This window comes from Parasteatoda tepidariorum, chromosome X2, assembly GCF_043381705.1.
Source record: "Parasteatoda tepidariorum isolate YZ-2023 chromosome X2, CAS_Ptep_4.0, whole genome shotgun sequence".
NCBI classification, from domain to species: domain Eukaryota; kingdom Metazoa; phylum Arthropoda; class Arachnida; order Araneae; family Theridiidae; genus Parasteatoda; species Parasteatoda tepidariorum.
Genome location: NC_092215.1, coordinates 58,350,030 through 58,370,722, shown reverse-complemented (window position 1 = coordinate 58,370,722; position 20,693 = coordinate 58,350,030). Strand labels below are relative to the sequence as shown.

The 20,693-nt window shown below is 29.2% G+C and overlaps 1 protein-coding gene across 2 annotated transcripts; it reads right to left on the bottom strand.

Annotated features, from left to right (window-relative positions):
* Positions 1 to 4,327: 4,327 nt before the first annotated feature.
* Positions 4,328 to 16,625, bottom strand: LOC107448343 (uncharacterized). 2 transcript variants are annotated; one of them, XM_071188206.1, is made up of 3 exons: positions 16,569 to 16,625; positions 9,365 to 10,091; positions 4,328 to 4,593 (listed from the first exon to the last, which is right to left on the bottom strand). In XM_071188206.1, the coding sequence occupies exons 2-3, from the start codon at positions 10,087 to 10,089 to the stop codon at positions 4,425 to 4,427; spliced, it is 894 nt and encodes a 297-aa protein (XP_071044307.1). In that variant the 5' UTR covers positions 10,090 to 10,091; positions 16,569 to 16,625; the 3' UTR covers positions 4,328 to 4,424. The 2 variants fall into 2 exon arrangements, with proteins under 2 accessions (XP_071044307.1, XP_071044306.1); XM_071188205.1 differs by lacking the exon at positions 16,569 to 16,625 and having other exon boundaries at positions 9,365 to 11,786.
* Between the last annotated feature and the right edge of the window lie 4,068 nt (positions 16,626 to 20,693).

Sequence of the window (20,693 nt, the reverse complement as noted above, 5' to 3'; positions counted from 1 at the left end):
ATAGCGCCAACTTGGCATCTTTGTCTTGGCATCCTCGCCACCGTTTCTTGTAACCCCAAGCAGTTGAAAATTAGTTGTTGATCTTATAGCAATAGCGTGCTCGTAGCACCAATCAGAATAAAATCTTAGTTACAGTCCATATCTATTTTAATCATTTGTTATCAAACGAACCAGCATAGAAATCAAATCAATTGGTATCGAACACATAGGATTTACATAAATCTGCTATTTGTACAAATTAATTATATAATATTCAACTTCCATTCACTTCGGTTATATTCGAATTCATGTTAATACTCTGTCTGTGCTGTGTTTATGTTTGATTAACAGATTAATTTTATTTTAAATTGTATTTATAATTTATTTACGTTGTACTAGAGCTGCACAATGGGTTAGTGGCGTTAGTCAGGGAGCATCCCCGAGAATAATCTGAAGACATGCTATCACAATTTTGATCATCTGCAGCGGGGATAGACATCTCCGTTTCGGTATCCCGACGACCTACGCATGAAGTCGAGTACTTTACGATAAAACAGTTTAACGATCACCAATACCACACACCCGCAGTTCAATCACCGGTCATCAAAGAGGTCACCCTGACACTGACCGAAGTCAGTGATGATTGACTTCGGTAATTTTATTTTAAGAGATATTATATACATACATCCTAAATTTATGATTCTTGCTATAAATTTTATCGTATAAGTAACCTTGCTAATTTTTATGTGTGTCATATCTTACTGCAATTGTAAATTTTAGTTTTGCTGATAACAAATATGGTGGCGGCTACTTTACACCAAGTAGTGTAAAAGAACGTTCTAAGTACTTGTAGAGACTCGAACCTCATTGCTCATCCAATTGGTTGATTGGATGGAATAACATCTCTGGACCGAAACTGATAAACTTTTTACGTCTTAGTTTCCTTTGGATGGAATCAGTACATCAGATTCCTGAGAATGTGCACATGCTTGTGAGATACGTTGACTGATGTTTAAGTATTACACGAACTGCCTTATTTTCTCTCTTCTTGTTTGTGGATATCCCGCTGTACTGATTTCCTGGAATTAATGTATTTTGCTTTTAGAATTGGGTTTAGATTAAAATGTTTAAATTGGTTAAATGAATTTGTTTATGTTTGTTACTGCCTCTTTAAAACTTTCTGATGCCATATTTTGGGGTTAAATGAAGAGGTAGGCTCTGCACTTTAGTGATATAATTGTCAGGAGTGGATAATGTCCTACAGTCTCCTGCCCTAGTTTCACTACACCAGGAACTATCCTTGGTTTTGATGTAGCGAAACACTTCTTGAAACACCACTTTGGTGTTGAGTAATTGGCACCAATTTTGGTGTTCAGATACAGTGTGTTTAACTTCCTGAGCCCCAACATTGGATAACATTTGGTACAGCATTCTCAGGAAAAAAATATGTTACGATTTTCTATTTGTATGCCTTTACAAAGCAATTGTCGATGTGAAAACATAATTCGATTTATCATCGTTGGTCGGAGATTTTAATTGCTAGGAAAAATTTATAAGAAGGATAAGAAGTTCGACTTAAGCAACCTTTTGGGTAAGTTGCTTGAATTTCAGTATCGACGATTTTGTTTTACGAACAAATATACTTTAAAAATGTCTTGCAAAAATTCTAAAAATCAAAATTTCTTTTTAAGTAATATTTAAAAATAACTAAAAAAAATTTATAAAATTTAATTTATTGATTTTTTTAAAAACAAATATATTATTGCTTTGACGAGTTTAAATCTTCTGAGCTGCATATATTTCAGAGAGACATTTTCTGCCGTCATTTAATGGATTTTTTAGATTATCATATTGCAAAGCTAAATTGCAAATTTTTTGTAAAGACCATAAATTGTGACACCGCAGGATATAATGAAATTTTTACTTTTGAAAACTTGAGAGAAGACGTAAACCTCAGGTCAATGCCAGCTTATTTTTGTAGCCACGCAACTTTAACGAAAATACAAAATATTTCGTTTTCTTTTCACTCCAATTTGCATTCCAATTACCAGAAAGAGCCACCTTAAAGATAAAATTTCAAGATGGAAGGGAAAAGGGCGTCAGGCGCCGAGATAAATTTTGATGATGCCGTCATTTAAAGCTCAGAAGATCCATTATTTGCCTTGTTTGTCCTTTTCATTAATTTCAATATTCAAGTATTCTTTATGAAGTTACATTAAAACACCATTCATGCAGAATGCTTTCACAAAAACCAACCTATTCACTCTATTTGTGAATTATTTTTGCGTTTAAAAACGCTGATTTTGGCATTACTTTGGATGTTGATGGTAGATTTTTTATATTTAAGTACGAGATGCCTTGAATTGGTTGTTCTCTTGCACGATGCTATACATCGACAGAAGCAAAACATCAGCGTTACAGAACGTATGCAAGTCTTTAGTTCAGCAATAAGGATAATTATACTTTAATTTTTAAATATCTGTCAATTGTATTAAATAATTTTATAGCATTTAATTTCTATCTGATTCTGATCTGTTAAGCCTAATTTGAATTCGCACAAATATCTTTGTTATGCGTACATCTGATATACAAACTAATTTTATTTTAAAAATTAGTGTGCATGCAAGTTAAATTAACTGTTCTTATTTTTAATTGTATCGTTTAAATAACTTTACTGATTCTTATGAGCATTTTATCTTATTATTATTATAAACTTTAGTGTTAAAGTGTTATTGAGCACTAAAAACTATGGCAACTACATTTATAATAATTCTTGATGTAATAAGAACTGATCTTATTGCACCAAGAATTATCTCTGGTGCACTTTTAATATAAATTAGTTACCACCATACTTGGCGTTAGGTACACTGAATTTTTTTACAGTGTATAAAAGACATCAAGACTAAAAGGAAGACACCGTTGCGTGATTTTCCACTTTTATGACACTGTTTAGCAATTTAGCTTAGGTAACAAATTTTAAAAGAAATAAATGCTTGTATTATAATTGGGACCAACTATAGTCAAGAGGAAAAATTTCAAAAAAAACAAACAAAAAAAATCAAGTCGTTAAAGGCCGTTGGATCGTAAATTAGTTACCGGTGCATACTAATCGGGCTGAATCAGTGGGCTCAGTACGTTGTAAAAGCTTTGGTGTCTCCGAATTTGATTTTGAACAATTCAAAAAATTGTGCAAAGGAATATATTTTTTTTTAGTTAACAGCAAATCGAGATTTTATATTCAATTTAAAGGGTGTAAACAAATTTAAAACTCTTAATTTAAAATATCCACTTCGATTCTGTTAAGCGTAGTTCGAATTAGTCTTGATATTTTCTTTGCTCAACATATATGTTTGATTTACAAAAGTAATTTTATTTCAAGGATTAGTATATCTATGCATCCTAAGTTCTTACATTTTACTGTCTCCTAAAAATAACTTTGTGTATCTTATTTTGTTATAGTTATAAATATTTCTGTAACAAAAATAGTGGAAACTACACTGTTGAAAATTCCTAGCCACGTTGCAACCAAAAATTAGTACTCATTTGCTGGTTACATAAAATGGAGCTGAATTTTACCATATTTTTGTATTTTTACCAGCTCCAAATATCAGTAGAAAGTTGCACACACCAAAAGTAAGTGTTTTGCAGAAACAAAACACCTATTTTTATTCTTTCTTTTATAAAAGCATAGAAAGATTGCACCATTATTAGGTATTTTTAAAGAGCTCAAATGATGGCCATGGTTGCTATTTACCGTAAGTAGGTTATTTTAGGACCTAACCATTTTATACCGAAAAAATATTTAAATAGGCAACATAAAATGAATTAACTTTAATTAATGCAAATAAGCCACTTACCTACCTAAATAAGTAGGAACCAACATACATTAGTCGTCCCGGTACACCGAGACCGAATGATAAAGAAAACATGGCGTCGTAAACAAGAACGTTTAGTTTAGTTTACAGTCACCGTTAAAGTTTTGCGTCTTTTACCAAATTTTAGTGCAGTCAGTTGCACCGTAAAAGTATATATCTATCACGCTTCGCAAATTATGGTGTAACTTAAATAAAATGATCTTTAATTTAACTAATCTTTGGGATAATGAGAAACTTTGCACCAAATACTGGTCAAAGATTTACCGAGTTACACAGCGTAATGTAAAAAACGTTCTTGATATTTCATTATGCCGGAAACTGTTTTGTACAACTTTGGTTTAAAGTAGTTATCATTCTTGGTATTAAGAAACACTGAATTTTTTTACTGTGTATAGGTTGGTGTTTTTCAGGCAGTTTTTTGATCCGGCTCTAGTTAAAATAACTCTCCAATTCTGAATGAAGCAAGCAGCAAATTCACAAACATAAAACTTTTTATTTATTTCATAAAATAAATTGGATGCAATGGAAATGAATTAATAAATAAAGGATGAGGTTGAAAAGGATTGTTTTTCATTCGACTTCATTTTCTTTGTCACTGACATGAAAAAATGATGGACATTCATTAAATAATTGTCGGCAATTGCCTCCTTTGCTTCCTACATCAGCTGCATCAGCATAATTTGAGAAAATAAACCTTGAAACTGGTAGAATTTCTTCTTTTTCCAATTCCTTTTGCCTTCTAAAAAATGAAATTCATTTCATTAGGTAATTCACATCGCAGAAATGGATACACAAAATTATTGAAAATTATCTTTCGTTTTTGTCGGAGCGTTTCCTGGAAAACGCGAACTCTTCGTCTAATTAAGTGAAGTACTTTACTCATTTGTTTAAGGACATAAATTTCGTCAAAAGCATTGAGTTTAGTGCCGACCGGTTGTGTGGTGGTCAGGGGGCTTATCTCACATCAGAAAGGTCCTGGGTTTGAATCCCGGTCAAGGCATGGGTGTTCTTTGTACTATCAATCCTTACTGTGGGAGGAACTTTGGCCCACCTATTATAAATCCCGGGAAAGAGTGGTCAACAAATCTGCCCTACTGATACCTGAATGACGAGGATCAATTGGATGGACAATGGAAGGGAAAAAAAATGAATTTAGTTCGTAATATCAAGGAGAATGAGAGAAAGATTTTAGTCCTTACCAGGACCCAATAAGCGAGGACACTAACCCCTATACCTTCCCGTCATACAGAGCAAATGGCAAGTGTTAATATAGAGTTAAAAAAATGTTAGCGAATTCTCAGAATTTACTTCGATGCACTTCCGTTAAATATTTGAAAGTTTTGTCAAAAATCGTCGGATTTCGTGATGAAACGATTGTTAAAAATAATGAAATGCAGCTGAAGGATTGCAATATTAATACAAATAAGTGTTTTATTTCAGAGAATACGTAAATATGTTTCAATTGCTCGAGAGGAATATGTAGATCTTAATCTCATATTTATTTTATTAATGTATGCTTCTATACAACTTTAAATAATTTTTTCTCAATAATTAATTTTTCACATCTTTTCAACGTAAAGAATATTTTCAAACAATTCAATTTTTCAACTTAAAACAATCTTTTCAATTTTCAAACAATTTTTTCACATCTTTTCAACTTAACACAATAAAAGCTAACTGTATGAAACATGAATTATAATGGCATTTTTGAAAAGAATAAAAAAATTATATATTAAAGATGGCTTTTGCACGAAATAAAATAATCTTTTAAAAATATTAAAGTTTTTAGTGCTATTGAGTAAAATACTTTTAATCTTCATTTTTGATGAGGATATACATTTTTGCTAAGAGTTTGAAAAGTATATATTAAAGGTGACATTTGATAAGAAATTTTCTAAAACATGAAAGTTATTAATGCTATTGAATAAAATAGTTTGACTTATGCTACTTGTAATTATTCTTTATGACTAATTTTTATAATCTTAGACGAATATGAGGTAGGAATATGAGGAATCTTTCTACTATGACGAATATGAGGAATCTTTCTACTACATGTGATTTAATTATTAATTACATAATTATGTTACAAATATTTATACAAATTTTTTTCTTAGATCAATATTTTATACTCTACTTTAAAATGAAATTCCATTAAAAAAAACATGGTGTTTTACACCCAGTTCCCATTCTAAATGTTACCTTGAAATTTTTGCAATTTTTTAAAAACTTATTTTGCTATGTCATTGCTATTATTGCGTTACTATTTATTTGCGCAAAAAAAAAATCATTAACTTGAAAAAAAAGTAAGTTTTATTCGAAAAATAATTTTTAATAATTAATATTTTTTATTACATAACTTATTAATTGGGGCTATGAACTTTAATTATAAGAGACTAAAGTTTTTTATGTTCTTAAACTACGCAATTTTAAATTAGAAATTTAAAATTTAAACATTACAGGGAATACTGAATAATCCCAAGAAACTGAAGCAGTAAGATATTACTAGATTAAAAACTTCATTCGCTTCAAAAATATAAAAATTGGAAATAGCAGTCACTTTTGTTTCTTCTCATTCACGTCTGGCAAGTCTTGAAAATGGGTGGCTATTTTTGAGTGCTTGGAACATGTCGACTGTTATTTCCAGTTCGTATATTTTTAAAGTGAATGAAGTTTTAAACAATCAAGTAATATGTGGAATGGTCTCTGAATAATAATAACTCAAATTTAAGACTTTTTAAAATTTGTATAAATCGCAAATCACTAATCTATTTTTATTTCAATTTTACATTTTGTCATTTAAAATTATAAAGTTTAGGACATTGTAAAGCTTTTATACATAAAATTCAATTTCTTAATAATTAAACTAGATGATAACGAAATGGAAAAAAAACAAAGCATTCTCTTGGCTAAACTATTAAAAGTATTTCTTTGAGATATCGTGGGAATCCAATATTACCAATTTTTGTAAACAATGAATACATTGTACCGGGATAAACTATCAATAGTATCTCTTTTAGATGATTTGGGAGTCCAATGTTAGCAATTTTTATTAACTATGAATACATTGTACCAGGATGTAACTTTTTGAAAAAATTTACAGTTGCAATTTTTTTAAATAAAATGTAAGAATATTTTGTATTAGTGGAATTTTTTTTTAAAAAATGATTATGTAACATAAATACTATTAAAAATCTCTGAAAACCATATATAAACCCAAAATATATTTTAAAAAAATAGAGTAATTTTTTAAAAATTTTTTAATATGAGTAATCTTGAAATTAATTTATTTTTAGAACGTTATTAAACTTATAGAATTAGCGACACTCCAAATATCCGGACTAGCAGAAACTTTCTTCAAAAAGTAGTTAGGGAAGACAATAACAACAACCAAAATTACGTAATAAGTCACCGTTATGAAAAATATACCTTTTTTTCCGAAAGGTTTAAATTTCTCGAGAGCCAATGGCTTGCATCCTTTTTTCTTTTCTTTTTTTTCTTTTTGCTCTTACAGTGAAACCTGCCAAGTCGACCACCTACGTTTACCTGTTTTACCAAGAATCGAAAGGAGAGCAAAACCTTTATAATCTGCCAACCGATCTATTTCAAATGTTGACCACTGAAATAAGTCAAATTCGGCTAAGAGTGTTATTGAATGCAATTCTTCATACGTTGATCGACGTAAAACTATTTTTTCTGTGTTTCACTGAATGAAATGTCACCGAAATAAGTATTAAGAGTTAAGCTTTGTGAATTGACCATAAGGGAAAACTAATGTTGTTTTCATAGGCCATTAAGCTCAAGGGCTGTGACTGCTCTTGTTTTTAAGTGGCGCCATCTATGGCCAAGAATTCGTCTTCTGCCACACCCATACGTCACACCCGCTATTAAAGTGTACCCATTCATGCAGCTATTCATTCATCCACAGATCGTAATTTTGACCTGAACCAACGAACGATCAATCTCCAATTCATTACCCCCAGAGGTTTAATTTGTTATGGGAGGGTAAAACTATTAACATACTTATTACATATAAGTATGTAAGCAGTTTACCATACATATATGTACATATACATACATAACAAACTTATATGTTAACATATAAGTATGTTAATAAGGAAAACTATTAACATACTTATATAACAGACTTATTAACATTACTATATCGCTATTTTATGTAAGAAACACATGATTTGACTCTGACTGCTGCATAATTTGAGCAAGGCAATAGTACAAAAATGATCAACTAATATAATTACTATTAATTCAATACAACTGCTGTCATTAAGGAGTGGGTAAGATCTTTTCAATTTAATGCCTTCTACCGCCTAATATGCCAAAAATTTTGAAAACTAAAAATACTTACCATTTCTTAATGTCAATAAATGTAGAAATGTTTATAATTGTAAATTAATATATTTTATTACTTAAACAGCAACAAAATTTCGTGATTAAATTATTTCATTAAAGTGATGTAAGGGTAAAATAAATTAATTTCAAAATGCGCGTTTAATATCCAATATTAACTGTCAAAATGTAGTGACCTTAAGGGGTTAAAAAATATTAACTAATAATTCTTAAATTTTGTGTATAGATTGTAGTTCAGAAAAGGTAACTTTTAAGCGTCACCATAAACTGATTAACGAAATCAGTGATTCTGTTTAATTTATACTGTTAGTTAATCACATTTTCACAACTTTTTCTCTATTGCGGAGGCAGAAGATATCAATTAAGAATGACAAGGTTTTGCATGCTTTTTATTGATGGTAGTTGATTATATTCCAGTCTAAGTACTGAAATAGTTTAGATATTTCGACTTTTTTGGCCCTCCTTATTACTTACTCAAAGTTGATTTTAATCAAAAAAAAATAATCATTTGTTATTACTAGAAGTATTGTAATAATTTTTGACAATTGTTACAAAAATTTTTATCGGAAACGAAATAAGCTTTTATTACTAATTAATTTTAAATGAAGCGTGCATAATTTGATAAAATATGTTTTAAGATGTGTTCTCTTGAAGTTTTTTCAAGTTTGTTTAAGTGGGTTCTTTTGAAAATTTGGCAGAACCTGATTGCGTCAAATGCCTGAAAAAGTCATGATGTAATATTGTCTGACTTAAAATAAACAAAAAAATTTCTAAAAAGAACTCTAGTTAAATCTGGTCAAAAATTATCAATACTTGAAATTCACTGGTGTAAGAAATTAAGAGAATTTGCAGACTTGGTCAATTATCTCAAGAACTACATGACCGATTTTAATGAAATTTGATATGTACACACATTGATACAATACAAAACGAATTGTTGAGTGACTATTTGTTTTGTATTGTATTAATGTATGTACATATCAAATTTCATTAAAATCGGTCCAGTAGTTCTTGAGATAATCGACCAAGTCAATAAATTCTCTTAATTTCTTACACCAGTGTACTTTAATCTCGTAACCATAATCACCGACTTTGGACTACTGACGAAGAGATTTCTTTAGTTAAATAGACATTAGATATTTTACCTCATTAAGTCAAAGATTGTTTGTCCCCAAGCTCCTAGTCTTGAATTCTTTTGATGAACTTCACACACGGCAAGAAGTCTGCATTCAGCCTGATAAAGATCATATTTCTCAAACGCTCTTTCCAATTTTTCCATAACACCCCATAAATTCTTAGCATATTCTACAGCACCAGCAGCTTTTTCTTTAAGCGACCGTCTGCTTCTTTTCGAGGAAGGTTTGGAACCAAATCCTAAGAAATTAGCGATGGATGATGATCCAACTGTAAGCAATCCTAAGATTGGTAAGCCAATCATACCCATCATAACAATATCACCCAGTAGATCCATGCCACCACCGAATTGACGACGAATCATATTGAAGCCGCCGGACGGTTGAGGAAAAAATGGTTGATACAAAGGTTGGAATTGACGACTTTTCTGTACATGAGGAATGTCAACATTTGGCTCTGTAACTACTTCCTCTTCTTTCTTTTCAGTTGTTTTGATGTCCGTTTCAGTTGTTTTCATGTCCGTTTCAATTGTTTTCATATCCGTTTGAGTATTGTTGGTTTGTTCTTTGTCATGATGATGATCATGGTCATCGTGTTCATGGCTATCGTGCTCATGATTATCGTGTTCATGGATGTGATCAGAATGCTGGGATGAATCCTTCGAAGGATCTTTTATATTTTCGCTGGCTAGGCAAGAGGCGAGGAGAAACAGAAGTAAAAATTGTACTTTCAACATGCCTGCAAGAACAAGTTAAATAATGTTCATTTAGCGAGTAATTAAAAGCATAGAAATTCATTTGTCAAAGGTATCTCATTAAAATCCATTCATTTTCACTCTTAATAATTTGATAACCTAGAATAAGAGCATTTTTTTAAACAGTTTTCAGTTACAAAATGGATGCCATAGGAAGCAGGAGCCATATTGACAGAAGATAATAATGATAGTGACAAATGATAATAATGATGATAATAGTGACAAATGATAACGATAATAATGATAGTGACAAAAGATAATAATGAATAATTTTTTCTATTCAATTTCACTTATAGTTTATGCCCTTATTTCCAAATTTCAAGATTTAGATTTTTTTTGAGGGGTTATTCTTTTTAAGGCCCTTGCTAATATTAAGTATGAAATGCCATAAAAAATAAACTAAGCTTATATAAAAATAGTACCTCATTCATTTTGCGTTTTTTTCTAGTTTTTTGTTTTGTTATTAAGACCAATTCATGTTTCACGACCAGATAAAATATATGAAACTTGGAAAAAATCTTATACCTGTTCACAAATTCCTCCTAAACATAACATACGAGTAAGATATACCGGAAATTTGTTACATTACCGACTTCAGAAGGTTAATTATTGTTTTCACTTTTTCATAATACTTGAAGTATATATTAAGGGTTGCCTTTGCATGAAAATAATGTCATCTTTTAAAACATAAAAGTTATTAATGCTACTGAGTAAAATATTTTTAATTTTTATTTTTGATATAGATACGCATTTTTGCTAAGTATATGAAAATATTTACCCCGACCTGCCCCAATTCAGGGCATACGGGTAAATGTTTATTAAAACCAAGTAAAAACAGAAAAGAACGTAAAAAGCAAAAAGTGCATAAAATACATAAAATACAAGAGTCATATGCCAACAGCTGGGAGGGCCGCCATATAGTGCTTAAAGCCGACTGCCCACCCTTATAATGAGCCAAATTACAATAGTATTGAAGACTCCAACAAAGTTATAGAGAATACAGTATGTGTTACAATACATAATGAGTAGTTACAAGATATAAACATCTAAAATAAAACAAGACAATTAAAGATATGAATACAATAAAAAAAAAAAAGAAAAAAAAATTACTTTTTTCCTTCCCTTTTCCTTTCCCGTCTATTTTTGTTGATAAAAACACTAAAAGCGAATATACAAGTGAGTAAAAACATCAAAATGAATTAAAATTAGTGTTGAGGTGATAGAACAGAAGACCAACGGAATCCCCCAGGATGCTCAAGTGTGAAAAATATAAAAGGGGAATGACGCGTTAAAATAGAAGTGGATTGGCAGTTCAGGTATTATGGGGAGACATCAAGTCAACCTAAGTGTATAGGGTCCATCGGATCGTCCATTGTAATGGTATCTTCTAGTGTGCTTTTAATAATTTCTCTAATGATTTGTTGCTGTTGTTTTGTTCTGCACCACTTTTCGATTGGTTCTCTGATGTTAATATGATTCCCCCGGAGTGTCGAGAATTCAGGACATTCTGCAATTAGTTGTGGAACCGTTTGGCTTTTGCCGCTAGATGATTTCTGAAAAAATCTTGATTGGTGTTCTCCGAACTCTCCGTGGGCGGTATAGAATTGGTTTATGTAAAAGTCACAATTTAAAAGTTTATCGCTGACTTTTGGAAAAAACTTGTTGGTATGTCTCTCGTTTGATGAACGGTCTCACCTTTCTTGCCATAAATCTCTGCTGACCTGCCGTAGTTTATAATTAAGCTGTGGTCTTGCAATAGAGTAGTAAAAATCTACCCCACTGAGCAGAGTGCCCGCTTTTGCTAGAGCATCCGCTTCCTCATTTCCAGCTTCCCCCGAGTGAGCCTTGATCCAGTTGAACCGGTAATTCCTGTGTTGAATAATACCTTTAATGTTTTCGACTATAATGTCCCTTGGTGTGGGATTCTCTAGGGCCTGCAATGAGGATTTGGAGTCCGAAAAAAGTACTAACTCTTGTATATCTGCCTCAATTGCCGAAGAAACAGCCAGGTAGATGGCGGTCAGCTCAGCCGGGTATATACTTGATTCGTCATTTATTCTGACAGACTGTTGGTGTATAGTATCGCCGTTAAGTTTGACCAAGAAGCCACTACCAACTTTGTAGAAGTTTGCTAAGTATATATTAAATGTGGTTCTGGAAAGAAAATGTCATTTTTTAAAGCATGACAGTTATTAACTCTATCGAGTAAAACAATTTTAGTCTTATGTAACTTATTAAGATTCTTTGTGACTAATTTTTGCAATCTTAGACTGATATATGATTAAAAAAATGCGTAAAAAGAGTTAATCTTTTTTACTACAAGCGATATAGTTAATTATATAATAGTATAACTTAAATATTTATAGAATATGTTTCCTGAAATAACATTCAATACTTTATTTTTATTTTGAAGATGCGTGCTATATAGAACAAAATGATGAAACATTTACTTCTGCGTATAAGTAATTCAAATATTTATCATACATTTTCTTCTAATATAGTATACATGAAGCATAGTAGACTTTTTCAATTAAGGAGTGAACTAATATTAGACATAGATGGTCAATTTCTTTTATGGATAGGTACGTAAGTGTAGAACAATTACTGAATCCGGATTCTTGACGCATTCCCCCATTGATGCTATGTTCAGGGGACGACAGGTTTATTACTCTAGGCAGTTACATTATTGAGATTAGTATTTAAATTTATACATAATTTTATTATTCATAAGATTCTTATGTATTTTATAAATTCGAAAAGGTCATAAAACGATTTAAGGGTATTAAAATCAAGACATAAATAAAGTTGTCATCTTTCCGGTTTTTTTTTTTTTTTTTTTTTTTGAAGTTTAAACTGAAGTTAAAAATCGTGTTGTAAAGAGTCATTACAAACAATACAAGTATGATAATAATAAAGGAAGATTTGTTTTTTTAAGCTAAAAATAAGTAAAACTAGGGAGTTTTACTACAAATTTTAACCTTCACTTAGCTTTATACGGTTAACCAACCATACTCCCTTTAAAACATTTATATAGTAGCAGTTTTCTATTATTCAATTTAGTTTTTGTTATTCAGAAAAAAAAATTTATTCACGAAATATTCCAGAATGTATATACAATACATAGTTTTGAAATTACCTCCTTTTATACTTAAAACCATCTCAAATATGATAAACTATACAAATTAGGTTTTCAAATTACTGGGATGGCAAGAAAGTAATTTCGGTTTTTTAAAGTGAAATGAAACTTTATTTTTTATATACAAAAAATTAACTTTAATCAGTCAAATATCTTCCATTCTGTTCGGTGCTCTTTTGCCATTTTTCTGGTAACTTCTTGATCTCGTGTTCAGATAACTTCTGGTCCTCATCAGTAAAAAATTTAACAAAGTGCGATATTAACTCATAGTTATGACTGAAAATTTTTGGGAACTTCAAAATAAATGATATTCCTATAGTGCAAGGCTGGAACTATATGGGGGATCGCAAATCACAAGGGAATTGTGTTACACCACCATAGTATGAAACCTCACACATCTTTAGCAACACGTACGAAATTATTAGAGCTTGGTAATAGTATTTTCCATATAACAATGACTTTTCACCATCGTATTATTATTTATTTTGAATTTTGCGTTACTTTTTAAATAGTAAAAGTTTCCTTATACAAATTTCTTGTTAAAATGTTTAGAGTCTAAAAATGCAAATTTTAAGACTGCTACAATGTTTTCAAGAACTGTACCTCTCTGCACTAAAATAATTTATAATTTTATTACTTGTAATATAATAGTTATTTTAGCCAAAACTGCATCAATAATGAAACAAAAATTTAATATCTAAAACGAAAATTTATAAATGACTTTCATTAAAATGTCAGAAGCGCATAATTTTGATTTAATGAAACAAAGATATGTAAAACTTTCATACGAGCATATATATTTAATATTAACCATTCTTTGAGGAATTATGTTACACAATAATGATAATGCATTTTTTGCATCATAAAATGTATATACCAGTATGAATCCTGGTTTAACTACTAGTATTTTTTAGCACTAGCAAACTTAGCTACTGNAAAAAAAAAAAAAAAAAAAAAAAAAAAAAAAAAAAAAAAAAAAAAAAACGACGATTTTCACTCAAAATTTAAAGTTTGGAAATGACGGCTGTTTTAATTGGAAGTTGTATTTTTAAAGTATTAATTGTCCATTACAAATTCAATAATAAAATAACGTCAATTTAATTTTTCTTTACTCCGTTCATGTCTGATTTACAATTAAATCCCGTGAAATAGAGTGGGCCGAAAAAAATTAATTCTTTTAAGAGTAGTGCCGACAAGTTGTTGACTACCATCATTAAGAAGTTTGCAAAACATTATAACTCCGAGTTTTCTGCTGCCTCAATTGTACAAAAATTGTGAAAAAAAATAGATAAAAAAGCTCAATGAATCTGACTGAGTGAAAATGGGCAATTTTGGCGAAAATTTAGATTTTTTTTATTACCCATATTTGAACTCTAGTTCATTATCTTTCCAAAACTCTTTGAAATTTAAATCTCCATATTTTAGAAATAAAGTTAGTATTTTTTCTTTATGCTGACAGACGAAACCAAAACCGGAAGTTTACTTCCGAAAACGAAACAAAAATATTTTTTTGTTTCGTTTTGAGCATTTTAACCCTTACTTATTTGAATAAACTATATTTTTAAGATAAATAAAATTTATTTTCAGAAATTAATTTTTGAATTATTAATTCTTCTTGATGTCAGAATTTTCTTGCATTTTCGGTTGGGAAAATTTGTTTACGCTAACTCACATACGCTAACTCACAAAAAAAAGTTTAGTATCGAATTCTTTGAAATTTTGTATGTAGATTTTGAATTATTTTAGGGATGATAAGTAAAAGCTTTAGTCTAAGTGTGAACTTGTTATTTCAACAAGCTTTAAGTAAGAATATTTAGAATTTTTCCTTAAAAATTCAATATTAAGCAATGTTAGTTCTGTTTCTTTTTTTTAAAAATGTTTTTAAGAATTTAATTCAAAACAAGGTAATCATACTATTGATCTAGAAAAAATATTATTTTGAAATTTGGGCAATATAATTTGTTGTAGAGTAGTAGTTTGACATGAAAACTTTTTACATTATCTATAAAGTATTAAACATTTTTAAATAGTTTAATTTTACTATGAAAAATGTGACCAGGTTTGTTATATTTTTTTCCCGTTAAATTCAAATATTTTACTAAATTGTATCGTTCATTTTCTATCTTTGCTACTGTTTTAAATATCACAACATCAGGCATTCTGAGCGAATTAGAATTATTCAAAAAATAGAACTTTTTAAATTATCAAACAGGCTTTTCTATTGCTCCTTATTTTATAGAACTGTTGAAAGCACAAATCTAAAAATATTGCTTCAAGCAAATATTAGGTAAAGATTGACCATAGTAAAATTAATAAAAGAGGACAATCATCACACATATAAAAATTCAACCAGCCTCAGTATTAAAAAAATTTGCCTCTTCAGCAGATAAAAATTTTTCAACATGAACATAAATATCCTATTATTAGATATTTTTCAGAAAAATTGTATTTTCTATAACACAGTATAATCCTTTTGACTTTACTCAAAAGAAGAAAAATAATGAATAAGTCATTATTTTCATGAATGAAAATGTCAAGATAAATATAAAAATAATGAATAATTAAAGTAATCTTAAGATTATACTATTATTATAAATTATCTTTTCAAATATTTTGTAATAGTATAATTATTTTAACTTTAAAAATGAGGAAAATAATAAATAAGATATTAATCTCAAATTCATGTTTGTATTTTTCGTGAATGCAAAATTTCAACCATAGAAGCTTCAGTAATAATAAAAAAGTAAAATTCTGATCAAAAGATCATTTAAAAAATAATAATTAAATGATATAGTATATTCTGCAATAATATGGTATTATACTATTATTATAAATTATCCTTTTACATATTTTAAAATAGTATAATTATTTTAGCTTTTAAAATAAAGAAAATAATAAATAAAATATTAATCTCAAGTTCATGTTTGTATTTTTTGTGTATGCTAAATTTCAATCATAGAAGCTTTAATAAAAAAAAAAAGTAAAATTCTCATCAAATAAAAATTCACATTATAAAATTCCTATTGAAAGATCCTTTAAAAAAATAATAGTTAAGAAATATAGTATATTCTATAATAGTATAATCTTTTTATCTTTAAAAATGAAGAATATAACAAACAAGTCATTAATTTTAAAAATGAAGAAATGTATAGAAATATTGGATAATTGAAATAATCTTAAGATGATACTATTACAAGTAATCTTTATTGTATATTCTATTATAGTATAATCGTTTTAGTGATACAATTGAAAGAAATAATAAATAAGAGAGAAATATTGAAATAAGAGATCCCATTAATGGTTGTTCTAAAGAAGAGACACTCACCTGCGGGTGGGAGAGATAGAAATGAATGCTTGAACTGACCTGCCGCTTACTTCTTATAGTTTAGAAAGGGGGGATTTCAGGTTATCTCCCCCCTTCCTATCTCAGGTCAATAATGGAATGCATTCATGCGTTCCTTCGTTCTTTTTCTTTTTATCACATTTAAACATTTAATTATTTTTTTAAGATACCGAGGAAAGTAATTCGCACTTTTTCTTGTATTGTTTATTATTTTCTTAAAACAAATCAGGCTAAATTAAACAGGGGTGTAATTTATATCAGAAAAAAACAAAAAATTGGTAGTAAAACCGCTTAATTTCTAGATTGTTTTGAGTAGAAGTAAGTGATTGTGGCTACCATGAGTTATTCGAAATAAGTATACTTGACTACCACAGGTTAATATGGGAGTCACAAGTAAGAAAAAAAAGTAATAGTCACGAATCACTTTTCTCTACAAATGAAGAAGCTTTTCTATTTTTCTGACTACCAAGAAGGTTACACGAAACTGTTATAATTATAGATAATTTTGGTCGTTCCATCTTTTTTTCATAGTTACTAGTGTAGTTAAGTTTGACCACCCTTAAAAAAAGCGAGTAAAGATAAGTTAGTCAAGTATCTTTAGTAGTATAGTTAGTTACGAAACTTTGCTACTATTCTGACAACCATGAATTATTAACTTTTATATCATATAGTAACTTGTAAGAAGTTTCGCAAGTAAATATAGAAAATATAATAAGGGAAAAAAGTGATAGTTAAGTATAATCATAATTGTATAATCATTTTGGCTTTACAAATGAAATATTTATTATCCTTCATTTAAGCTCTAAAAATAATAAATAAGACTTTAATCAATAACTAAGATAATAAGAAAATAATGAGTAAGACAGTGGAAAAAAAATAAAACAACAGGAAAATAGTAAAAAAGACCATAAAAAATAGCAAATAAGACTTAATAAGAACGATTACTTTTCCCAGAAAATAAAAAGATAAAAGTGAAATTGCTCTGCAACTATTCTGATTACCAGGAATTATTAACTGTTATAATATATATATTTTTGCTTATAAGAAGTTTCACAAATAAATATAGAAAGAAAGGGAATCAAGGAAGAAAATATATAAACACGAATCAATTTTCCCGGAAATTAATAACGTAAAAATGAAAAAGCTTCGTTATTTTTCTGATTACCAGGAATGTTATATGAAACTGTTATAATTATAGAAAATTTTGGATGCTCCATCTTTTTTTCATTGTTACTAGTGCAAATTATCCTGAATAACTTTTGATCTAATGATCAGATTATCACATAGTAGGACTCTATCTGAATGGTTAGAAGGCCTAACCTTAAATATGCTAATTAATTAGCACTTACGGGCACAGTAGGCCTTGGCCCTCTATGGGCTGTCACGCCACTGAGTTTAGTTTAATTAGCACTTACTATATTTTAAGTTACGAAATCAGATATAAAAATGTACTTTCTCTGAAAAAAAAACTTTTTTTTTCCAACAGATTTGGATTCTTGACCCTCAAAATATGGAAAGAGGGTAGCCACAAACTGCAAAATATGGCCCCAATAGGAAAATGATCAAAATTTGGACATCTCAATGCTAATTTTACTTTTTGCGTTTTTCGATACATCTCGGAAACATTTAAAAAACTTTAAAATTCGTTTACACTAAATTTTGAAATTCGTTTTTCCTAAGATAATTCTATGCAAAAAAATAATTTTTAATAATCATTTATTATTTTACTTATTAATAGTCGAAAAATTTTGAATTGAAAGATATATAAATTTTTACATCAATTTGAATATGTAATTTTAATTGGCAAAATACAAAATCAAAACGAAATCAGTCGTTTAGTTTCTGAATTATTAAACTTTAAAAACGTCGTATTTTAAAATTCGATTTTTCAAGAACTATTCGAACGATTCCGTTTAAATTTATTAACTTGTTATTTTCAATTGGATAGTTTAAAATGATGTAAAAACTTGTATACCTTTCGGTTCAAAATGCTTTCGACACTTATTAAATAAAATAAAAATAAACGTGCTTTGTTTATTCAAAGAAAGTACGTTTTTGTATCTGTTTCTGTAATGCAATTAATTGTTACCACGAACAAAGTTGAGGTCATCCCTTTGAACCAATATGAACCGTAAAGTAATTCAGGGTGATTATTTTGCTCACTGTACCGAGAAAATCTGAATATTTCTGCGTCACCTCATTTAACGGTGAAAAGAAAACATTCGGATGTGAAAGTTTTACGAATACTCTTCGTATTTTAATTAAAAATCCATTTTCTGACAGCACGCTATTTCAAGTGGGTTTTTTTCCTATTCAGTAAAAAAAAGGCATTGGATCTAAATATACCTCTGCTGCTAGAAAATACTATTTATACACGTTTAAATTCAAAAATTTATTACGCGCAAAAGAAGGAACAGAAATCTATTCTACGGCTGTTTGTCATCAAGTGACTTTTAGCAAATAATAATGCTATTTTTAAAACTATTTGTAACAATTCTTCATGATTGTTAAGGTCAGATCTTTAGGAAGCAATGCTAATAATGAAAATGACTCTAATTCTCCCTGTGAAGAGAAACCTACACTTTCATAAAAATAAAAAGAAATTTATTCTATGGCTGTTTTTCATCAAGTGACTTTTAGCAAAAATTAATGCCATTTTTAAAACTATTTGTAACAATTCTTTATGACTGCTAAGGTCAGATCTTTAGGAAGCAACACCAATGCTAATAATGAAAATGATGCAAATTGTCTCTGGGAAAAGAAACCTACAGTTTCGCAAAAATGAAAAGTGTATAGAATCCAACTTTTTAAGATGTGACAAAAATACTCCTGCACTGCATTCTGTGGGATTTTAAGAAATTTATGAAATTTGAGAATTATTCATTAGAAAAGCAAACCGCAGCCTAAAAGCAAAATCTCGCCAAGAGTTTCAAAAGCGTAGTCAAATTTTCCCCTAATTTTACAAACGAAAATTTAAAAAGTAATAAAGTATAAAGTTAAAAGAAAAAGTTTTAATTATGGCAATTTTTTCCCAACATGGATACTTGCCTTAACAGGAAAACAAGGATTTTTAATTTTATATATTTATATATTATATACTTTTATATATTTAATTTTATATAATTCTTAACAAGAATTTTTAATCTTTTTAAAATCAAAATGACAAACTATCCTAAAAGAATAACCCTTTCGTTACTTCTATAATTGTGAGTTCGTAACAGTTATTCTGTTAGATTAGTAACTGTTAGATTTTGTCCAAATTCAGCCAACGCTAGCGGATGTAGTATAACATTTTGATGTGATTGTTGTTGTTGTTGTTACTTTACGTCGCACTAGAGCTGCACAATGGGCTATTGGCGACGGTCTGGGAAACATCCCAGAGGATGATCCGAAGACATGCCATCACAATTTTGATCCTCTGCGGAAGGGATGGCACGCCCGCTTCGGTAGCCCGACGACCCCATTTTGATGTGAAGAAAAACTTCTAATTTTCAAAAATAAAAGCGTTTTGTTAGTTGATGTATTGCTTGGATCAAATAAAAAATCACAAAAATTAAAAATGATTCATTAAGGCTGCTTTTTATAAGCTTTTTCATCACGCTAAAAAAAATTTTTTCTTCGTTGTGAATAATATGCTATTTTCAAATTTCTTTAATTTTCATAATTCCTGAGAGTTTTGCAACAGTTATTTATGACTGTTTTGGTCAAGTTTAACATATCTTTAGATAGCGTCCTCAATGCTAATTCCGAAAATGGCGCAAAAACGTCACTAGAAGGCATAGTTGAAGAGAAGGCATAATTTTGTAAAAAAAAAAGTAATTTGTGATCTAATCCTTTTTTTAAAGATTCAAAAACTTACTCCAATGCTGCGTTATCTAGGAACATTAAAATATGCAAAAATTGAGAAATATTCATTTTGATAATTTTCATCTAGGTGGAAAAATCTAGCCAAATTGGTGATTTTTTAAAAAAAATTTCTGGCTACCCTTTCTTTTATGTATTTTGAATTGTATGGTATAAAATTTTTTACTTCATTTGAACTGCTTAATTTTAAATCATAAAATCCAAACTTATAGTAGAGAACAGTTCTTGAGACTTCGACATTTA